This window comes from Condylura cristata, unplaced genomic scaffold, assembly GCF_000260355.1.
Source record: "Condylura cristata isolate star-nosed mole 26May11 unplaced genomic scaffold, ConCri1.0 scaffold00024, whole genome shotgun sequence".
NCBI lineage: Eukaryota > Metazoa > Chordata > Mammalia > Eulipotyphla > Talpidae > Condylura > Condylura cristata.
In genome coordinates, this window is record NW_004567125.1 from 9,714,762 (window position 1) to 9,739,009 (window position 24,248).

Below are 24,248 nucleotides of genomic sequence, written 5' to 3' on the forward strand. Positions count from 1 at the left end.
GTGCACTGTGGAGATGGGGGAGCACAGGACCCAAAGTCAGGAGACCCCTCTGGTTCCTGCTGTGAGGCATGTACAGAGCCCCTCTCACCCGACTCATACACTAATATCTGGCAGACAATGGTAAAAGCAAGAAGGGGCATTTTTTATTCTAAAGAAAAATAGGATAATTTGAGCAAAGTTGGGAGTAGGAGAGAAGGAGACGAATCAATGCCTTTGCAATAGAACAATTGGATCTTATTTCACTTAACTCCAAGCAGAAGAATGGGCCTAGTGGAGGTGGTGAGAGAGTGGAGGGGATTGTGACAGGAAAGTGGATGTTTACTCAGTTTAAAGAGCTCTGCAACAACCAGGGATGGCTGCTACCTTCCTGAGAGAGTGTCTCCTCACGCCTTCGAGTGGCAAAACCCATTACAACATTGGGGACACAGAAGAGGATACTGGAGAGGCAGTAGAGGAGATTCAGGGAACAGAAACTGTGATTGTCTCATAAAGTCTTCCAACCATGACTACCCACAATCCTAAGAATACAGGAGTTTGAGTCACACTCCCACAGCATATTTGGGGTGAGAACTGGCAAGAAATTTAAAATCGGTATCACACTTCACATACCTAAAAATCTTTATCTCATTTATTATTTTTTTCTCTTTTCATTCCCTCATTTCCCAAGTCATCTCACATAATCTCATAATCCACCATGAAAGTGACTCTCAGAACTTGGTTCATCTTTGGTTACCTCTTGGAAGTTTTCTGACTTCTCACTTTTACCACAACTTCGAATTTTTTTACCTGAAATAGGCTGACCGTCCTGGAAGATTTCTGACTTCTCACATCTACCACAACTTCAAACTTTTTACCTGAAATAAGATGACTCTCCTTACTCTTAATCTTACCCTCCTTATTCCTGAGGTCTGAATTGGATGCTTCCCTTGGGTGCTTCACAAAGGTCACACACTTCCTCTGTTGCTAGGGTGACTAATAATCTGCTTTAACCCTCCGCATTCCAGAGTTACTATAATAGAACCTCTTTTCATTTTCAAATGGGTCCCAACAGATCAATTTTTAATTGCAGATGTTCTTCATATGACCCATGGATCACGCCACTAACACGCAGCAGGAATTGAATAGAGACTTGTTGAGGGAGTGAAGCATTGAGTCAAACTGGGACTCTTCTGTGAAATAATCTTATTTTGACTTATTGCCATTAACCTTGATGAGTTTGTTGTCCATTCACATTGGGTCTCCTGAGGGCAGGGCCCACTCTCCTCCCACATGCCCTTCTTGGGAACTGATGAGAATTCAGTCATAGTTCAGTGAGCCCGTGACTGAGTTCACATTCCTCACATGCCAAACAGGTGTCCTGGGCTCTGGAGTGGGTGGACAGGTAGCACAGCTGTATCTCCCTCTTGTGGCTATCATATGAAACTCTTCACAAAATCCTTCATGGCTGTAACCGCAGCCTCTCGGTAGGTGATTCCATAGACCTCAATCCCAATTCAGATAAGATCTGGGCATCAGTATTTTAAAAATATACTCCATTAACTAGTATTTAGATAACCTTGGGAAAATTGGCAAGTGTGGGTCATGCTTAAGTGACCAGTTGATCACTTGATAGATTTACTTCTTGGTTTAACAGCGTAGTTAGCTATGCAAAGATGACTAGGCAGCCAGTATGTTTCTGAATTGGTGGTTCTCAATTGGCAGGACATTTGACCATTCTGAAGACATTTTTTTTTTGATTTATTTATTTGCACATACAGAAGTGGGGTACAGGTCAGAGGTTCAGGGGCGGCGAGAGGCTTCACCAGAGACAGAGTGGGGAGCAGAACAGGCAGATCGACGAAGTACACTGCTGAGGGGAGCAGCGGGCGGGCCAGGAGAGGTCTGCCACACCATGTGGTCACCTCCGGGGCAGGCGGGGATCGAACTCATGCGCAAGTGGCTTTTGCTTCTTAGTGCTGTGCTTTAACCCGCTGCGCCACCAGGGAGGGCCCTGAAGACATTTTTGATTGCCATAACCAGGAGGCAGAGATTTGCTAATAACATCTGGAGGCTAGAAGCCAGGGATGCTGCTAACCATCACCCAATGCACGCACAGGACAGTCCCATGACAAACACATATCTGTATCAAAATGTCAACAGTTGCTAAGGTTGAGAAACCTGTTGTAGGTCTGCTCCACAAGGGGAATTTGGAGATGTTCGGAAGGGGATTACTCTGGCAGTGACAAAAAAAAAAATTAAACAATCCTCTAAACATAGTTCTCTTCTACACTTGGAAGAGGTTCCTGACTAGTGTGGAGAGCACACGGCTAAGCCTTGCCCACACCCTAGAAAGGTGACAAGCTCTCAGCTCATGAAATCAAATCAGATGGCTTCAGTGTTCCATAACTATAACCCAGACCCAAGCGCATGCAATGTAACGTAGGCTGTGCTGTGTGCACTCTAGGTAACATTAGACAAAAAGGGCAACTCCCTTGATGAATTGTCTGTATTTATTCATTGCAAGGAGGTAGAAAAAAGAGCTTCAGGAAGAGCAGTGATTTGCAGTGATCAGTGGCAGCCCAGTTAGCAGACACCCCCTCAGCCGTCATATCCCACTTTGTGACAGTGCCCTGAAAGGGGCTGGGACGCCACCCAGTTGCATTTTGGAACACCAGTTCCTTAAAAGGGAGATGAATCTGTTCCTTCTAAGTTCTCCAGAATTGAAAATGTTCAGTAGAAGGGAAATGCTGATAGAAGGGAAATTATCAGTTGTGTGTGCATGCGTGCATGTGTGTGTGTAAGCCTGAGGAGAAGGAGAGCTCCAGTTCTCTCATGGAGAGATGGGAGAGGAGAGTAAGGCTATAATTCGCAGGGTTCTCTGCTTTCCCTCTTGAGCCTGGGCTGCTGGGGGCAGACACATATCCAGCACGGGGTGCAGGTCACCTGAAGACTTCCCACCACAGTCACCTTCCCAGTGAGGACTTGAGCAAGGTCAGGGACTTTCAAGGAATAGCCTCTTTTTTCCTGCACATCCACCAGATAGAATTCAGTCAGAAGTAAGACCCAAGTGGTAGGAATTGAGCTCTAGAGCAAGCGTAGTTGCAGTAAAGGAGCAAAAGTCAGACCAGAGGGCATGAACCCTTGTAAATAGCTGCTAGATTTTCAGAAAAGCCAGTGAATGCCCTACGGTTAATAAGGAGTGATGCAGGGGCATTTTGGGGCCTGTTCAGTGTTGCATTCCCTTGAATTCCCTTAATCATAATGGGCAGAGCCCACCAACCACGATGAAAGTAGAAAATGCTGATATTCTTGGAGGTGGGATCTGGGCACGCAGCCAAAGATTATCCACGCAGCCCCAGACTGAATTAGAAGCTAGAGATGAAAAGATGAAGGGATATTGGAGAAGTCACTCTGGTACAGACAAAGCTATAGCAAGGTGGAGTGCCTCGGTCGAGTGGAAGCAGAGGGGTACTGGAGCGTGGGTCTCGTCCTAGGGCAGCAGCAGTGATTTAGGGGCTGGGGGGGCGCTTGTGATTGGGCCATCCTCCCAACCACAGCCTCAGCCCCCTTCTCCTGTGCATTTTCAAACTTTGGTTTTATAGACCCTTCTAGAGTTATGTGAACCAACCAATATCTTCTCAGTAGACTTCCTTGTACATAAATAAGCCTAGTGTTGATTTCTGATGATTCCAACTAAGAACACATTGATGAAATTGGTACCAGGAAATGAACCACACCAGAATGTAATGCGGATAGAGGTAAGATTCAAGGTAGTAATATAACAGTGGTATCTCCATAAAAAGAGGAAGCTCCATATTCCCTGACTCACCTAATGAGGGGCAGAGCTGAGTGGCCAGGTGAAGCTATGTAACATGAAAGGCAGGTGGGCTCAGGGGGAGACCCACAGAGAGACAGACAGATATAGGAAGAGAGACACATGGAGAAGGACCTGCTTGCTTCTCAGCTTTGGACTTGTACCAGGGATTTGGGGGACTTGGAAGGGACATATAGTACCCTTGGAAGAGACACATGACACACACACACAGGTGGCTGACAATGGCACATGACACACACACACAGGGTGGTTGACAATGACAGGCTTTATCTTGATTTGTAATTTAATTTTGCTTCTTTTATCCCAGACTTGCCTGGCCCTGTCTGCCCTTTCCCTATGGTTCCCTGCCAGAAGGCACCTTAAACTTGTGGCAAGGTTTTGGGCCTCAGAGGCCCTGCTTTAGGCCAACCCTGTTTGGCTGGGCATTTACCCACAAAGTAATGGGTCACTTGGGTGTTTCATTGGGAAATTATTATCCTTTCTTCTCTTCCCTCTCTCTGCCCTAAATTCTATTAAAATTTTTTTATACTCTCAAAGTTTCTTTGTCTTTGTGCATATGGATGACTGGACCCCTTAGAGGATCCTGGGGTTCCCCTAATCTCCCTGCTAGAACCAAAGAACATAAACCAAAAAGTTGTGACCTCTGGTACATGATTGTAAAATAATTGATGATTTCTTAATGCCCACTGAAGTCACCCAAGAATCTACAAGAAAGAAAGGTTTATAATGAAGAGGACCTGTTTGAAAGCAGAGAATAGGGCTTTCTTAAAAGAGATTTTTGCCATAGAGACTCTTAGGCTTCATGTTTGTTGTCTGATAGAGCGAAGAAGAAACTATGATTTAAAAATTATTTTGGCAGCCCTCCCTAGTGGTGCAATAGGTTAAAGCACTGTGAAGCTCTCTGCAGCCACTGCAGCACGAGTTCAATTCCCAGCCAGGGAGGTGACCCACATGGTGTGGCAAACCTCTCCTGTCTCACCTGCTGCTCCCCTCAACAGCGTATTTCAGTCAATCTGCCTGTTCTGCTTCCCACCCTGTCTCTGGTAAAGCCTCTCACTGCCCCTGCACCTCTGACCTGTACCCTTGGTCTGTATGCATAAATAAAATGTTTTTTTTTAATCTGAAATTATTTACATCCTATTATTCAAAACTCAGAGACCTCAAAGTCACATTTGCAATTTATTTACTGTATAGCTTCTGGACTTTACAAATAAAATACTCTATTAGCTTCTTTTATAGAATATATCTCAGAGTGTTTTACAGATCACAAGGAGCTCAATCCTTGTTACCCATCCAGAGAGAGAAACTGATGCACAGAGCCTCAACAGGTCTGGATCTTGATGGGAATCAGCTCCCAGAACAAGCTCCGGCAGCCAAATCGTTCCCTGGTGCTGTGGCTGTGGGTCGGCAGCCTGAGACGGGTACAGGATGGCCTGGCCTTCTGCCATTCACCTTTATTGTCCAGTCCCAGCAAAGAGCAGACCCCTGGCCACCTGGACTCCCCTGGAACCACATTCTCCATTGTCTGTTCCACCACGAGGCGGGAGCTCTGTTTCACCCTCTCTGTTGTGGGCCTGTCCCTGTGGAGCATGTCAGGTACTTAGGAGCCCACATCCTGGTCCATCTCACAGGTGGAAGTGGAGAAACATCACCAGGGAATTGATCAGAGAAGAGATGGTAGAGCAGCATGGGGAACTTGGGGCTGGGGCCAAGTTCAGCATTTATTTCACTTCCTGCATTTTCGTTCAGAAAATCCCTTGGCTGGCCAGGCGTGTCAGCTCTCTGGAGGCATCACACTGGCATAGACAGTGATGGAGGTTAGTTCCTGGGGGTAAAACAGATGTCATAAAGGAGAGCCTGGCGCCCACTCTACAGGGGCAAATGCAAACAGCTGCTTAGGAGAAGACAAGGGTCTCTGGGTCAGGCGGCATTTGGAATTGTCATGGGCTGGGTGGCCTTTAGATGTAGCCAGAGGCAGTGCCCAGATCCCTGGGCAGCCTGTCCCCCACACAGGGAGGGCAACAGCTCCATTTTCCTTTAGGACACCACCAAGCAGCCATGGAGGTTTCCTTGAAGCCCTGCAACTGAGGTTGTGTGTCCCTTGCGGCCTGCTTGCTGGGACCCGCCCGTTCTGTCAGGCCTCTGCTTCCTTTCAGTTCTACCCTCCTCCAGTATTCCTCCCCAGAGAGGGGCTCAGCAGGGCCTCACCGGGGCAGGTTCCAGGACAGGCTCCGCGGCAGCAACATAAATGGTGGTACAGGGGTCCTGGGCTGGCAGGGGATCCGGTTTCTTATGAACAGACTACAAGAGCAACAATAGCAAGAGATTAGCAGAGCAGGGAGTTATTTCCCATCCCACTGTCCCTTGGAAGAAACACAGTTGCACGAAGATTTGAGTTAGAATTGTTTGGTCCATTCTCTTTCCTGGGTAGAAGTTTCCCCCAGCCCCCATTCCCTGGCTCTTTGTGAGATCTCCCCAGTGACACTGGCGCTCACAGCCTCAGGAGCAGCGTAATTCATCACTAGCTCTTCCCAGAGGCTGTCAACTCTTCCTCACAGTAGGCATGGCCCTAACAGCCCAGCTAAAGGTAATGGGGGTCTTCTGGGTGTTTTGGTCTATCTCACTCGCTATCAGCCACAAGCAGAGCTCATTGCACCCCAACGCTGCTGTTCCTCACTCTAATACTGTATCTCGCTGCTTGTTTGTCCTGCCCAGACACTGAACTGATAGCCATACAGATGTGAGTGTGCTGATGTCTGCAAAATTCACGTCTTCTCCTTTGCCTCACAGCCCCTCTCTCTATGAAATACTGCTGCTACTCATCTGTAACAGATGAAGAAGCTAAAGCCCAAAAATATTTGGTACTTTCCTAGTGGACACATTTGAGAAGCCAGGAGTCCCACCAAGTTCTTGTAACTTAAAAGCTTATTATCATAGTCTTCTCCTTTGGTTACCCTAACTTATAATGCCTTTTCTTTTGCCCAAATTTCTCAGGTATTTAGGTCACACTTTATGGGACTCTACTGTATGCTGTATTGAAAACACATGCTATATTTTCCCGTTGTCTCTCTAAACGGACTCTAAATTCATTGAGGAATAGCCTATATTTCTTTTCATTCTCTACAAAGCAGAGCTGGGCACATAACCTCCTCCCCACCCCACCCCCCACTACCCTGGCCCAGCTGATGTCAGTTGATATTACTTTGAGTTATTCAAAATCTATGATGCTGGGACCAAGCAGGGTAGGGGTGAAGGATGGCCACGTCTCTGTGAGGTAAAACCATCCTTTCAACACCCTTTGAGGGCTGGGTGTAGGCTGCGCTGTCTTCCACTTCTCCTGGAGATAGAGCAAGACTTGAAACTACAGCCCGTTGTTTTAATGGAAAAGATGTTGGCATTTTGCTATCTGATGGAAGAGGTAAAGAATTGGAAAGTTGACAGTTCTTTCTGTTCATATAGTTGGTGGATTGCCTATAGAAGAGGAATTAAATTTCTCCTGGACACCATTTCTGGTTTAAACAACGGTTGGAATTTTAGGGACATGCTTTGACTCAAAATAATAAAGAACTCTCTAATAGTTAAAAGTGCTCAAATGGGGGATGAGCTGCCTTGCGAGGCAATGACTTTCCAGTTACTGAAAGTATGTGGGTTAGATCAAGGATTCTCACACTTTAAGGTGCATGTGAGTTACCTGGGTTTCTTATTAGAAGGTAGTGGATTCTATTTTGGAAGGTCTAGGTTGGGACCCAAGATCCTGCATTTCCAGTAAAGTCCCAGTTGATGGTGATGATACTTTTTCACAGATTACATTTTAGTAAGAGAAGGAATGTTACAAGAAAAGTCAGGCAGTAATTGAATGATTCAAATAGATGATTTTCAAAATAAGTTCTAGGGCCTTAAATCCAATGACAAGGGCCTTTGTAAGAGACAGAGAAGGAGAAACAAAGACAGAGACAGAGAAGAAAATTATGTAGAGATGTTACAGGGCACCACAGTGTGAACTGGGCTGCCTGTCTTTGGGGCCTCACCTATGCACTAAAAATTCAGTTGTACTGCAGACACACACAAAAGGGTCAATAATGGGTTTATTTTCAAAAAGGGAAAGGAAAAGGAAACAACCCAGGGAAAGAGAGAGAGACAAGGTAACTAGAATATCTTACTGGCTTGGCTGACTTGGAGCTCTAGTAACAAACTAACTGAAAAGCCCCCGAGAGCCAAGAGCTGATGGGAGAGGGAGAGGGAGAGAGGGAGGGGGAGAGGGGGAGGGAGATGCAATCACATCCTATTTATCCCCCAAATGTCCCAGCATTCCTGCTAGCTCCGCAGCTCCGCCCTTGGGTCCTTACAGTTCTCTCCCTGGTACTGCTGGGAATTGTAGTTTCCAATCACTGCAGTAGGGGGTGGAGTCCAGAAAGCTGGAGTAGGGGTGGAGTCCACAAAACCCTGCAGAGTTCCTTCAGGACATCCTTCCCCTTAATAGAGATGGAGGCGGAAATTGGAGTGATGCAGCTAGAAGCCAACAAATGTCACAGAGCACCTGGAGCTACCAGATGCTGGATGAGCAAAGAAACATTCTCGCTAAGAGCCTTCAACCAGTATGGGCCTTGCTTGGTTAAACACCACAGGTGATTTAAAGGCATAGGATCACACCTCTTCAGATATATGTCAAAATTTTTTAAAAAGAGAACATTGATGATAGTGTCCTAAAGTATCAAATGCTCAAATGGCAAGTAGTAAATGATAAAGGCTACCCAAATCCTCTTATGCAGAAAACTATAAAACATCACTTAGAGAAGGTAAAGAAGCTAAGAAAGGACGCACCATTTTGTGAATTAAAAAACTCAATTACTATAAATATTCATGTTCTGTTCAAACTGATCAATGCATTTCTAATTAAAATTCCAGCAGGATATTTAGTAGGAACTTGACAATTATATATATATATATATATATATATATATATATATATATATATTATATATATATAATATGTATATATATATAATATGTATGTGAAAAAGAAAAAGGCAAAAAAAATGGTCTAGAATTCTTGAAAAAGGAGATGGGAGGAAGAGAGATGACTCATTTTACCAGACATCAAAGCCTATAACAGATTTGTAAAGACAGTGTGGTAATGGTGGGTGTACAAAAAATAGATGAATGGAGAAGACCAGAGAACTTCAATATATATATTTGCACCTATATAAAGACCCTTGGTTTATGATGAAGGTTGCCCTGCAGTGGGGCACAGATAATATTTTCAAGAACTGGTCAATAGGATACTTGCTAACATATAAGTGCTCCAAAGCTAAAAGCTTTTCAAAAAACCAATGCATCAAAAATCCAGAAACACAGCCCTCTCTGGTGGTGCGGCAGGTTAGAGCACAGCACTAAAAAGCTAAAGCTACTTCAGCATGAGTTCAATCCCCGCCCAGGAGGTGACCATCATGGCGGGCAGACCTCTCCTGACCCGCCCACTGCTTCCCTCAGTAGTGTACTTCGTCAGTTGGCCTGTTCTGTTCCCCTCTCTGCATCTGAATCCTCTCACCGCCCCTGTACCTCTAGCCTGTACCCCAGTTCTGTATGCACAAATAAATAAATCTTTAAAAAGTAAAAGCCAGAAACACAAAGAAAATAGAAGATTTAACAAGTGCTTTAAATAGAGGATTTTTTTATTATGAGCATATTAATATGACCAATAGATATATAAAATGTTGTAAAACTCTCTTAAAGTTAGGGGAATACAAAATTAAACCATAAAACCATGTCCTGCTGAATGACTAAAATTAAAAGAACTGATAATGCCAAGTTTTGATTAGGATGTGCAGCAACTGGAACTCTTATATGTAGCTGATAGAAAAGTAAATCAATACACCTACTTTGAAAACAGTTTGGCCTTGGGCCCTCCCTGGTGGCGCAGTGGGTTAAGGCACAGCACTGAGAAGCTAAAGCCACTTCAGCATGAGTTCTATCTCTGCCTGCCCCCGAGGTGACCACATGGCGCGGCAGACCTCTCCTGACCTGCCCGCTGCTCCCCTCAGCAGTGTACTTTGTCGATCTGCCTGTTCTGCTCCCCACTCTGTCTCTGGTGAAGCCTCTCGCCACCCCTGAGCCTCTGGCCTGTACCCCAGTTCTGTATGCACAAATTAATAAATCTTTAAAAAAAAAAAAAGAAAGAAAGAAAACAGTTTGGCCTTATTTAGCAAATCTGAAGATATGCATACTCTTATTGTAGATTCAGCAGCGCTACTTCTAGGCATAGTACCCAACACAAACATGTGCACATTGAAAAGACAATAGCTGCAATTTTCATAGAAGCCTCAAACTAGAAATAACCCAAATATCCACCTACAGTCATTTGAATAAGTTAACTAGTAAATTTATATGTTAATATTTTATAAAGTGTTGAAAATTAATGTATTATATTTAAGCTCAAAGATATGTATGGATTTGATAAATATAAACTTGAGAAGAAGAAATAAAAACAAGAGGAAAGATAATTCCATTTTTATAAAGTAAAAGAAAAACAGCAGCAGAAGACTGTTATATTTTTAGAAATGATATCTTTGGGGAAGAGAGAGTGGCTCTGATTGGGAGCAGCACAAGATTTGTGTGTGCTGGCACTGTTTTGTTCCTTGTTTTGGGTGTTAGTTCCATGGAATGAGAAGGCTTAATAATGAAAGATGTAATTTCTCCTCAAATAGATCTGCTTATTTAATGCATTCCTAGTAGGAATCCTTTTTCCCGTTTGTGGCACTACACAGAATTAAACCTGGTTATCTGAGTGTGTGGGAGTGAGGGTGGAGGTTGCTCTTGGGAACTCCTACACTTAAATGGAAATTATTGCCAATGGTACTCAAGACCTGTGTAATTAATCCTCCACACCACTAGGGGACAATAAAAATAAAAACTTTTTTTTTAAGATTCATTTTCTTAGGAGAAAGAAAGGGAGCAAAAGATGCTTGCACAGACACAATAGAGCAGAAAGAGCTGGAAATAGAACTTTATCCAGGAGTTCGTCTCTAGTTATCAGAAATTCTTTATTGTTATCTGATGGAATTTTATAAGGCACTAACGAAAGCTATATTTACTATCACAACCTTTACTCCAGAATTTGCCACACACACAGGGAATGGGCAAAGTCTTATTCCTACATCACCTTGAGTTGCTTTCCTATCTGAAAAACTATATTTTTATATCAAACTATAGTCTCCTACCTTCTTCCTTTTAGCACATCTGCTCCTCACCTTTATCATGACTGGTTTTTTCATACCTCTCTTCTGTCTCAGTCCAACTCCATCACAGTTTTGCTTTCTTTATTCTCCAGCCTACATGGCATTCTCCACATGGTAACCACTCTCTAGTTATTAACTACATCCTCAGGAACCTCCTTCCTTGTCTCTTTGGCACTTTGCAATCTTCTCAGACTTGGTCAGACAAAACCACCACATAATTGTGCTCCTAAATTTTTCCTCTCTCTTCAAGCCTGCCCTCAGAGAAGCAGAATTTGATAACATGAAACCATTGACTCTAGATTGTCAGAGCACAGAGGAGTCATAAACCATGTACCTCTAGCTTCCTCATTTTTTTCCTAAGAAGAAACAGATAATCAGAATACCCAGTGTTTTCCATTATTTCAAATAACAAACAGTCCCATATAATACCAAAGTTTCATGCCTTTAAAAAGCACTCCTGTTCTTGACTTCTGCTTCCCTAATTTCATTTTGTCCCCATGTAAATTAATGTCCAACATACAAAGTGGAATGGCCAAACACAAGTGTAGAAAAAGATGTTCAACCTCCCTCATAATCAGGGAAAGCAAATCAAAATCACAATGAGATACCATGTTACACCAGTAAGAATGTCACATATTAAAAAAACTAATAACAAATGTTTGATGAAGACATGGAGGAAAAGGAACTCCCTACACTGCTGGTGGGAATGCAAACTGGTACAAGCACTATGGAAAGCTGTGTGGAGGTTCCTCAAATGGAGCTCCCATATGATCCAGCAATTCCACTCCTAGAAATCTACCCAAGGTCACAAAAACCTTGATCCAAAAGAATACCCGTACCCTTATGTTTATTGAAGCTTACAATAGGAAAACTTGGAAACAACCCAAATGCCCCAAACTAGATGACTAGATCAAGAAGGTGTGCTATATATACACAACGGAATACCATTCAGAAATCAAAAATGATAAACTCATGCTATTTGCAGCAACATGGATGGAGCTAAAGGAATTATGTATGCCCAGTGAAGTCAGTCAGAAGAAGAAGAAAAATACTGGAGAGATACAGGGGAACCAAATAAGGGGTCAGAGGAAAAACAACAGCAATAAAAAATACAACAAGCAAAACAAAAATAAACAGATAAATATAAATCAGAGACATTCTGCAAGGGAGAGGGCTCAGAATGAGGGAGCGAAAGGCACAGGAGACTATGGAGATGGGACTTGGTTGAATTGGTGGTGGAAATTCTATAGGACTACACCTTAGAAAAGAAAGCAAATACTGTACAAAAGTGAATAATGATGTAAAATATCAATTAATTAATTAATTAATTTTTAAAAAGTGTTCTGGCCAGGCATTGCATGGGAAATTTGATGGACCCACCCACAAGACAAACAAAGTGTAGAACTTACACCTGATTTCTGGACTTGGGCATAGATAGTACGGTTTTTCCCTTCCATCGTTGGCTGGTTATGATCTATTTTACCTGGTAAAATGAAATCACAGTGGTTATTTCTCTCTGGTTCCCAATGTGAACACTGAGCTCAGACCTGCCTGGTCTTTCCCCTCCTCCATCTCCCCTCCACCCTGGAACACCACCTTCCCCAAGAGCAGCACAGGCACAAAGCACTGATCCCAGGACCCTGTATACTTGTCACTCGATCTAGGTTACTGTCATGAACTCTTTGGGTGTCCCTCTCCTTTCTGTGACACGGGACTGAAATACCTGCTTCACAAAGCTGTGTGATGATTCCTTGAGCTAGTACTTGTGTTCAGAACTGCCTGACATACAGCAAATCCCCTACATGTGTTAGATGTAATTGGTAACCATTCAATTTTCATTTTGCTATATATTGTTTGATGTGCATGACCTGGCCTCCTAGTAGAATTCTGAGTTTTTTGAGGACAGGGCTAGTGATTTACACCTCTTTTGTATTTTCCAGGTTGTAGCATCTTGCTTCTCCCGCAGCTTTCTTGCCTCCCTATTTCTGGGGGACTTGGTGTGTGCAGGGGAGAGCAGGTATAAAGAGGATGATACACCTGCTACCATTCAAAAAGTAAACCTACAATGTCATTCTAATGCGGACTATTGGGAAATTTTGTTCAGAACTTAGAATCTCTGCAAATTAATAAGCTGTAGAACATTTTCTTTTTAACTAGTTTTAAAATCATTTCTTTTAAAATTATGGAGATAATCCATTCTCATTAAAATTAAAATCATAGAGTAAAAATTAATGTCATGTAGAGTAAAAAATTATGATCCCTGATCCATTAACCACCACAGTTTCATTGCCAGAAGTAATTGCTTTTAACTTTTGAATGCACATCCTTTCCAGACTAGCTCTGTATACAATAGTCTTTCTGTGATGATGAAATGTCCCTTATCTATCTAGTATGGTAGCCTGTGGCTACTGAGCTGTGGCTAATGCAGCAAAAGGAATGGATTCTAGATTTTATTTGATTCTGTTTAACTTATAGCTAAGCAGCCACATTTAACCAATGGACTGCCAGTTAAACAATGCAATTCTAGGCATTGTTCTAGTTCCACGGGTATCTTTATTCTAATAAATCATTTGACACACACTTCTCTGTAACTTGACCTTTTCATTTATAATGTGCTGAGGATGTTTTCCACAATAGTGCAGTGGGCTTAACTCACTCTTTCCAATGTTTCATTCTTTTCATGTGTCATGTAGTAGTGAGAAAGGTGGAGAGAAATAAGTCTAGGCAGAGACAAAGGAGGTTTGACCCAAATGAAATCACACCAGTGTTTAGGTGGACTTATTTTAATATCAATTATTTTATCTTCTTAAAAAACTAAGAGCATGTCTCTAAGACAGCAGAACGTAGCCAGTATTCATTTGGAAGGGACAAATATTAGTATGTACGTCTGCATGGTGTGTGTGCATGTATGTGTGTAAGTATGTGGTGAAGGAAGTGTAAGGGGAACATGATTAGGTATGCTTTGGGGAGATAGTGATGGACAGCCGGCGGGAGCTCAGAGAATGACTGAGGAGTGTGTGTGTGTGTGTGTGTGTGTGTGTGTGTGTGTGTGTGTGTGTGTGTGTAGAATGGAAGTAGAAGTTGGGTGAGCAGAGAAAGTAGCAGAGGGGATTTCAAATTAGTTCTATGAAATATATCCTTTCGATTCTGATCCAAAAATGTTTGCAAAGCTAGGAAATCCCACCTAGCACTGTTCTTGGTACTATAAAAGAAACAAATTGAGAATAGAACTTTCTGTCTGTCGGGTCAAAACAGACTGAAATTTAGAATGGAAACAGTCTGAAATGGGAGGACAGATGGGGAAATGTAGGTCAAATGTTACTTTTCCAGAAAATACTGGGTTGAGGTAATTTAGTCTCATGTTTCTCTTCCCAGTGCAAGATGTTCAGGAGCTAGCCCAACCTGCCTTGAAGTCAGCGAGGTCTTAGCATCCACTGAAAAAGGTCCTAGCCTTAAGATTAGGCCACGTACCTTCTAGATCTCACTGACTGTGTGGCACTGGACAAAATGTCATCTCATTGGATCTCCTCTTACCATAAGTACAAAATCAATGTGTAGACTGACTCTCGTCCTCATCAACTCTCAACTGAGGCACAGAGTTGTGCTTCCAAGAGTTAAATCCTTCAATCTGCTGAATGCTGCTCCCAGTGCTGCCCTCTGCTGGTTGTAGGACTTCCACAACGAAGCTTTAATTCACCTACAAAAAGGCTATGTGTTGGGGTGTGTGTGTGTGTGTGTGCGCGCGCGCGCGCGTGTACGGGCGCGCGCTTCCGCGCTCTCCCTCTCTCTATCTCCTGTCGGCCTGTCTGTCTATCACCTCTCCATGGAAACTACTGTATTAATGCTTTCTGGGTACTGACTCACAGATTCCTACCACAAAACCATAATAACCTTATCACCACTTTACAGAGGAGAGGTTGTCATTGTTCAGTCACACAGCTTGTAAGTGACAAGTTTGCTTTTGAATATTGGTTTGTCCGATACTAGAACCCATGTGCTTAATGAGTGTATTCTCCTGGACAAGGGCTTGCCAGCGTTCCTTTGGAAACCTTAATAGATGAACCAACTTAAAATCTCTTCCCAAAATTTCTCTGTGTGTGTGTGCGCGCGCGCGCGTGTGTGCATAGGGGTGGGCGTGGTACAGCTATTAAGTATAGCTTTTTCCACTGGTTTGAGGTAGAGTTTGTGTGATCTTCGTTTATAAGGAATACTCGGAGATAAGGGTGAGGATGTGTGAGGGAAGGGTGGTGGGCATCACAGCGGGATGGCCAGCCCTGGTCCCTTAGAACACAGCCAGGGGATGGGCAGAATGTAGTGCGGAAGGAGTATAGTGACGCCCACTACCCCACTGGCCAGATGGTACGTTAAACTCAGTTGTCTCAATACTGTTACCTCATTATTTTTTTTTATAACAGTTTACTTTTACATCATTTTGTACATTTTTTTTTCTCCATCTCAATTGTAATCCCCGTGGTTACCTCACTATTTTTATAGTGAGGTATTTTTATTGCCTGAGGGAAACGTAGCTACCCTGGCCCTTCTCCGTTAGGCTCCCCTCGTGATTTCTATCTGAATCACCCAACCCGGTATCGCCCACAGCAAACTCTTGGGTGGAGGAAGTGAGACAAAAGTAGGTAGTTGAGCTATGATGTAGATTTTCTTATATAAGCAAAACCAACATCAGAGTGCTGAGGTAAGGGCTTTTCCGAGGAGGTGGCACGTGGAGAATATTGATTTACTTGAGAACAAACAGGGCCCTCAGTTTGGTGACCTGAGTACTGGGTTCACAGTGGGAAGGAGCCCAGGATCTGGCCTGTCTGGGACAGAACAGACTCCCTTCAGACTCCTGTATGGGTGGGAGGTGGACCATGTGTCCCTAAGATAATGAGTCATTGGCAATTTGGAAGAGACGGGAGATACTAAAGCACAAGGGAATAACTGGGTCTTTATGGTTTGGGCCCCTCCTGCTTACTTCCACCCTATTTAGTGTAACATTAAGCAATTCATAAATTTTATGCTTTCCCAAATGAGCAGGAAGCTGTGTTAAAATATTAATAAAAAGAGTTCTTTCTGCTCTTTTTCTGACAACCTGTGGATCATCTGATCTGAACCTACAGTGCTAGAGAGGAGATGTGGTTAACATTCTGGCTTTCTTATCAACCAGTTGGGTCACCTTGTACAAGTCACTTAGCCTCTCTGAGCTCTGTCATGCCCACACTCTGTGAGCTCTGCCCCACAAAAACTACTGTCCCTCTTCTTCCAGAGAACATTGAAGAGTTAAGAAACTGTTGAAAGGTATCAACACTTGGATGAAAGCATCTTATAGTGTCTTTTTATTAGTCAGTAATTAGAATTTTCTTGGGTGAGAGCCAAGGGTACTATTTATGTGACTCCTGTCACTCTTGTCTGGACCTATTGGCAGACTGAATTGTTTCTCCGCAGGCTAATCACACTGGACTGTAATGTTTCCATGTCAGATAGCTGTGGTTCGTGGCTTTCTAGCCTCATAGCCTACTGGAAGGTGTCAAGATGTTCAACCGGACCATTGTGTGCAGTCCTAGGATATGCTTATTTAGTCATTTTGCAAAGGCCTTCATGCATAAAACCCAAATGGTGAGAGCAAGTCTGTGCTTGTGGGAAGAGGTCTCCCACTTACCACAGATAAGAATCTCTTTATTGTCAGACACCTACCTTTTCTTCTCAATAGTAGTATTACCGCTTGGATAATCATGACGACACCAATGATGCCCCCTAAGACCAGCCCAGCATACAGTCCCCATTGTGGTGTTACTGAAAAAAAATCAAAAGGTATTCTCAAAAGTACTGTGGATTTTAAAACATCTTACATGAAAGGGGAGACAAAGCTCCCATCTCTCACTACTTTCTCTCTCAAGGGAGACATTCCTTGGACGGCTTTAGACATGAGCATTAGGCCAATGAAGAAGTCCATATCTGTTTTCTTCTCCTAATTTCTCTCACTAGACTTCCTTATCATATTCCTAATTTCTGTAATGATTTTTCTGCTCAAATACTTAATTTTCACCACACTACCACATTTCTAAACTTAGACTGACCGCTTTCTCCTGAGTGAGTCTCTCTACTCAGAGACCCTGTTTTTAAATCTCAGGTGTGTCCTATGTCCATTTTGGTACAAAGAACACGATAGCATCACATGTTGTCTCCAAACTCCCACACACATTCTCATGAGACACTAGGAGGAAGAAGGATTTACTATTTTTTAAAAAATAAACACAATCATGCTATTTACATCCTTCCATGCAAATAACTATATTGAGCCCTCTGGACCTGAACTGAGAGAAAAGCATGTGGTTTTTCTCCTCAATCATAAATCCCACATATTAGCCCTGGAGTAGCATTCCCCCAGGCTCAACATCAGACAACCAATTTTTACTGCTTTTTGTCTTTTACCCACTTTACCAAATCCTTCAGGAGCAGCAGTTGGAAAACAGTGACTGAGATCTATTATTTCAGTAAGGAAGACATAGCTCAATAAGATAATAGCAGACGATTGTGGGGCATTTACAATGGGCCACGCTTTGTTTTTTCTAAGTGCATCATATCTGCTGTAATATTTAATCCTCACACCAATCCAATGGGGTTGGTATGCTCATTATTCCTAGCTTATGGTTAAGGAAGCAAGCACTGAGCTCCCCAATATCCAGAGCTTTTTCTAGGAGTAGAAATGTGGCTGAATATTGAAGACAGAATTCTTGGAGAGTTGGAGAGACTTCGGACTTGGGGCAGACTGCACCCAGGGTGGGAACAGTGGGGGCCAGTCTGACACAAGACACTTCTATGTAAATTAATAACAGTATTGTCCAGTCCAGTATATTACAGTTCTTCATATTCATGTGTAAGGGTCATTGTACAGGTGGTTGTGGGGGAAACCTGCATTTTGTTAAAACTGTGATGGATTTGTTGAAGGGAAGGAAGTTACCAGAGTATTGCAGACAGAATGTAAAGGGTTAGAGAGTTGACTAAAGCCAGAGACTGAAGTCTCAGTGAATTGATAAAAGGCATCACACCAAGATGCAACTGGGCCTTCATTTGAGAGCTGAACCAAAGTTGCCTCCTGGTTTTGAGAAGATTCTCTCTTTCTTCCTAAGCTTTTAATACATCAAGCTGTTTCAAGGTCTCTCACTGAACTGGCTTTGTGGACATCTTGATTAATATAGATTCTCATCCCAAATTAAATATGTTAGATTCCTGTCTGTTACCAGCATCAGCAGTGTCCTAAGACTGATCAAAAGCCAACCGCAAGCAAAGAGCTGTAATAAGACTCCTGAGTTTATATAAGGGCTTCCATTGAGCATGGAACCCCTGAGGAGGCTGGAGCTGCCTGGAAGCCTGTCTCCCCTGAGTTACCACAGTGCAGGCTGATCACCACTGAGAGCCCTCTGTGAGGAAGAGAAGTGTGTGTGTGTGTCTGAGAGAGCTAAGGATTAAAAAATGAATTGATTAATTATTCAAAATTTATAATGCAACACCAGTAACCCCAGAACTCTGAAAGGAGGTGTGACAACAAATAGCTACAGTATTTCTTCCTATTTTTAGAGTACTTCCTCTTTCTTCTTCCCTCTTATATTTTGAAACCTAAAATACACAGTTAACTGAAGAACAAAGAAACCTTTAACTCATTTTAAAAGCTAATGTTTAATTTCATTTCAGAAAAGTAAAATAAACACTTTTCATTTAAAAGTAAAATAACGTAAAAGTAAAATAACCTACGTACAAAGTAGTGCCTCTAGAGCCAGAATATGGCAGGTCACATCACCACCTTCATGGCCCTGGGATCCTTTCTCCTGTTCCCTGGGTCTGGGGAGCCCAGTTCTGCCTCGACCCCCGCTCCTCCCCAAACCTCCCCCCAACACACACACACATAAACTAACAACAGGAACACATGGCTGAGGCCACAAGACACAGTGATGCCAGCCTCTCTTTCCAAGGGTCTAGCACCAAGAAGGTCCTCTGCACCCCTTGTCCTGGGACATAGAAGACCAACCCACCCCTGGAAGGGCTTACCCTGAGTGAAGTGAGCCACTGCCTGACCTCCCTTACATGTGAGCTAGAGAAACTAAACAAGTGGCCAGACAAACTTTAAAACCAGCCCTTGGATGGGGGTGGGGGATAACGATGAATTAAAAAACAATTAAAAAGCAACTATAAATCAGAGACATTCTGCAGGGGATGGGGAAGGAGAGGGATCAAAATAGGGGTAGGACCCCAGTGAGAATGGCACATCTTCAAAAAACTAGCAACAACAAATGTTGGCGAGGATGTGGAGAAAAAGGAACTCTCCTGCACTGCTGGTGGGAATGCAAACTAGTACAACCACTATGGAAAACTGTTTGGAGGTTCCTCAAACTGCTAAACATGGAGCTTCTTTACGACCCAGCAATCCCACTCCTAGGTATCTACCCAAAAGACACAAAAATGATTGAAAAAGATACCTGTACCCCCATGTTTATTGCTGCTTTATTTACAATTGGAAAAACATGGAAGCAGCCCAAATGCCCAAAAGTAGATGACTGGATAAAAAAGATGTGGTACATATATACAATGGAATATTACTCAGCAACCAAAAAAGAGAAACACATGTCTTTTGCAGCAACTTGGATGGAACTGGAAAAGATCATGCTTAGTGAGATAAGCCAGAAAGAGAAAGAAAAATACCGGATGGCTTCACTCATAGCAGGAGTATAATGGACCAGGTGGAAAATAACAAAAATAATGAACAACCATATACCAGAGACATTTTGCGGGGATGGAGTGGGGAATGGGATCAAAAACAGGGGGGGGAAGGGAAATGCACGGGATTATGGTGATGGCACATGGGTGACTTGGTGATGGGAAACCCGAGGGGATTACAATTGAGATGAAAAAAAAATTTGCAAAATGATGTAAAAATAGACTTTTGTAATAAAAAAAATAAATGCTTTCAAAGTAAAAAAAAAAAAATAGGGGTGGGAAAAGCACAAGGGACTATGGCGATGGTGGGGGGTAATGGTGATGGGAATTCTATGGGGACGACACCAGAGAGGGGAAAGCAAACATTGCATAAAAATGAACAATGATGGAAAATATATATAAATACCTAAATTATTTAAAAATAAATAAATAAAACCACCTTTTCAAAGGTGATCCTAGAGCTGAGGACTGGGGGGAGGGGGAGGAAGGCCATGCAGGGGGGAGGGGAGAGAGCATAACAGCTGAGTGCTTTGATGGTGGGAGAGCCCCGGTGCCCCCCCCCCCACAAAGTACTGACAAAGATGCAAAACAATGGTCCTTCACTAGCATAAAGAAAGGAAAAAGAGAGCCGGAGGGGGGAAAGACCAGCTTCTGCCTGTCCAGCCCCATCTGAGAGCACCTGGGCCTAGTCTTGGATGTTATTTCACAAACCCAAATCTTTCTCCTAGTTGTTGGATGCAAAGTAGTAAGATTCTTCTGGAAGAACCATCGTTTTTGTTTCTTTTCTTTTATTTAACCCAACAGGATTATAGTGCTTCTCTCCCGGAACCCATTACTTTTGAGTTGAGGACACGGAGACTCAGGCAACTGTACCTGGAGCCTCAGAGGTGGGTGGCTGAGGCTGAGCCAGAGAGATGGGAGCGCAGACTTGGCAGTTTCTGCTTGCAGTCTGTGGGGGCTGGGGCTCCCCAAGGAAGTCAAAGGCAGAATGTGACCTGCGAGGCAGGCAGACACCGGCAGACACCCCAAGCCCCTAGCCAGCCCCACCCCCGACCTCCTCCCACACCTGCCCTTCCTGCAGCCGCTGCCCCTCCTCCTCCCAGGCTCTGCCCAGTGCCCCCAGGCCCGCGGTGCTGCCTGCCACATCCCTGCCACTCTCCCTGTGCCTTCGGCCCTGCAGTCCATTCTCTGCATCTTAGAATCTGAGTTTTGGCCATGGAGATCATTCTCAGTGAGGGTGCTGGAGCCAGCAGGTGGATTCAAGGTTCAAGTTGACCAAGGACAGCTCTGTGGTCTCAGTAAGGCTGCTCAGACCCTCTGGGGTCTCCGTTTCCTTATCTGCAAGGCCAGCACCGCAGCAATGAGTTCACAGAGTTGACCTGATGAATCAATAAAATAATGTGGGAAGGTGTGACACAGTGCTGGCTCCATCAAGGGGTGAATGAGCATCAACTCCTTCCTCATCCCTCCCCCTCATCCCCAACCAGCTGCAAGTTTCTCAGAGTCCTCAGAAAGGAGGCAGCTCTCCCAGCACTCCCCCCACTGAGGCCCTGGGCCATTCTTGTGGGCTGATGGGAAGGACAAGGAGAGAGGTGGCCTCAAGGGCAAAGGGCCCTTCATGGATGTTCACGGGAGTTTCAGCCCCTCCTGTTATTGCTCAAGATTCAGCCTCCTCATCTGTCTTGAAGGTGCAGGTGCCTTTGAACACAAACTCCTCTACTTGGCGTAATGAGGATATAATTTGGAATCCAAGTGACAGGGACTCCACGTCCTCAGGAATTTGGATAATACGGACAAATACTAGCTTCATGGCATCCAGGCTGCCCATGATTTCTGTACTCTCTGGGAATGAGTTTCTCGTGGTCCTGATGACATCGCTCCCTCAATTTGCCCTACCCTTGTCTGGGTCTCCCAGGAGCAGAGTTCAAGGCTTTCCTCAGTTTCCACAAAAAAATCAAACCCTGGCCCTCCCTGGCAGTGCAGTGGGTTTTAAAGCACAGCACTGAGAAGCTAAAGCCACTTCCGCATAAGTTCGATCTCCGCCTGCCCCGGAGGTGACCACATGGCGCGGCAGACCTCTCCTGACCCGCCCGCTGCTCCCCTCAGCAGTGTACTTCGTCGATCTGCCTGTTCTGCTCCCCACTCTGTCTCTGGTGAAGCCTCTCACCGCACCTGAGCCTCTGACCTGTACCCCAGTTCTGTATGAACAAATAAATAAATCTTAAACCCAGAAACCTACACTAAGACACTGTGGACTTGAATACTCTCCGGGAGAGCCGAAGATCCACTTGCAGTTTCATTGTGAGGTGAGCAGAGTTCCACACGGGAAGCGTGGGACCGCTCCTCGGCTGCGTCAGCAAGTCAGCAATGCCTTCCCACAGCTGGCACAGAGCCACCTCACCTTCTGCCCGCTAGCATTTAAAGTGCTCTCCTAGGCCTCCCTGGTGGCACAAGGGGTTAGAGCGCAGCACTAGGAAGCTATCCACAGTCACTGCAGCAGGAGTTCAATCCCCATCCTGGACCAGGCAGCTGACCCGCATGGCACAGCCAACCTCTCCTGTCTTGCCTACGGCTCCCCTCAGCAGTGTATTTTGGTAGCTCCACCTGTTCTACTCCCCACTCTGTCTCTGGTGAATCCTCTCACCCACCACATTCCGGCCTGTACTTGTATGCATAATAAATATATCTTTAAAAAATAATAAAGTACTCTCCTGAACACTGTTCCTTCCCAGTGGGAATTCTAGTAGTGTCACTTTAATGAAATACTACTTTTCCACCCAACTTAATTGTAAATTCCCGGAATTCAGACCCTGTACCTTCGACTTTAATCTGTATCCCACGCTTCACCAGGCACAATACAGGGCTGGGGCACTCAGTGAACACATGATGAACTAAGGTGAACGAAATCAGAGGCCATAGAATGAAGCTGGGGGAAGAGGATCACTTTTTAGAAAATTAAAGACACTAAATATACAAAGGTTTCAGAAGGAATGCAAGGTCAGCGTCCGAGCGCCCCAACATCCCAACGCAGCAATCAAAAGGACCAAGCTGTGACCTAGTTGGTGAAAGTGTCACATAACACAGTGGAACCAGTAGAGCGTGGCTCTGTTCTGAGCTCCGCCTGCGCCCACATTCAAACCCCCGCTTCCTGGCAGTGGCAGAGAAACTCCCACTCTCCTGCCTTTTGCTCAGTCATACAGTGGGATGGCGGTAACGGACCAGGGTGGCAGGGGCCTCCCGGCCCCATTCTTTATTCACAGAGAAGCCCAACTGACATCCTTAAACAGGCGACTTGGGCCTGAGCCTCTGCGAGGCAGCTGTGCAGGCTGGCTGAGACCCCGAGGGCCACTTATGGAGAGTTCTGGCAAGAACCTCTCTGCCTCTTAGGGTCTGGCTGTGGCTATTTGGGTCACCATGTCTCCAGGGAAAATGCTGGAGGCCCTTTTTTTTTTTTATCTCTGAAAACCTGTGGTTATAGAAACAGAAGCTTGTCTCTCTTCAAGTCGACAAACCTTATTCTTTCAGGGACATCAAGAAACAAACAAGAAAGAATCTCAGACGCAAGTGTAGCTGCTGAGATGCTAGTATAACGGTCTAAGCGGGTAGCCTCCTTCCTGCCTTTGATGTGGCTGCTCACGCAGCACACACCTACAGGCAGCAGGCAACTGCTCTCAAAGGATACTTGCTTGCTGGTGACGGTTTCCACCCAAAATTAGGGGTAAGGGAGGATGCTCATACACTGTATACTGATTTAAGGTCTGAGACCACTCCCCCCGCCCCCCAAATAACTAGAGTTCACAGCTTCCAGGAAAGTCCTGTACAGCCGTCTGTCCCCCCCCAGCCCAGCCTGCCTGGCGCTGCCCACCACCCCAGGCCATGTCCCCCATTATTTCTCCGCAGCGCAGGTCCAGTCCAGTCACACGGGTGCCCAGCCAGGGACGACCTGTATCAGCTTCCCCTGGAGCAGGGTGGCCTTGTCATGATGTCCTGGCCGCAGGAGGCGCAGGGTCCTCCCTTCCACTACTGTTGTCACGCTCGCCGGAGTGGGAGTCCCTCAAGAGGAGGAGTTGGCTTTGTGCAAAGAACACTAGAGCACCTGGTGCCCATGGGAGCTCCCTCTCTGAAGAAAAGGCCTTGCTAGAAAGGGGGAGCCCCAGAACTCACTGGCAGGTGTCAACTTGTCTTCTACTGAGCCATCCCAGACTTGCTGAGCCAGCCTTTTGCAAATCTACTCTAAAGGGCCCTCTTTTCAAATGAGCCTCCAGCACGCTTCCCTCTGAGTCAGAAGATTTGAAGTTTACATTATTCACGCCAGCACAGACAAGTATTTCTGAACATGGCATAACTAGCGGTCCCACAGCCACACACCATCCAGGCCTCACCCACAGCATAATCCAGCAAGAGTACATTGTCCGAACCAAAAGGTTAGACTGCGATAAAGAAGCTTCAGAACAATAGAGAATAAGTGTTACTGTAAAACTCTGAAATTC

At 44.6% G+C, this 24,248-nt stretch overlaps 1 protein-coding gene across 1 annotated transcript in view; it reads right to left on the minus strand.

Moving 5' to 3' along the window:
• Positions 1–5,588: 5,588 nt before the first annotated feature.
• SLAMF1 (signaling lymphocytic activation molecule family member 1) overlaps positions 5,589–24,248 on the minus strand; it is a 31,203-nt gene continuing 12,543 nt past the window's right edge. The window contains exons 4-7 of the mRNA XM_012728976.1: positions 16,741–16,839; positions 12,459–12,532; positions 6,023–6,115; positions 5,589–5,639 (exon numbers count right to left, since the gene is read on the minus strand). Coding sequence (XP_012584430.1) covers positions 5,589–5,639; positions 6,023–6,115; positions 12,459–12,532; positions 16,741–16,839 — 317 coding nt within the window. The remainder of the gene's footprint in view (positions 5,640–6,022; positions 6,116–12,458; positions 12,533–16,740; positions 16,840–24,248) is intronic.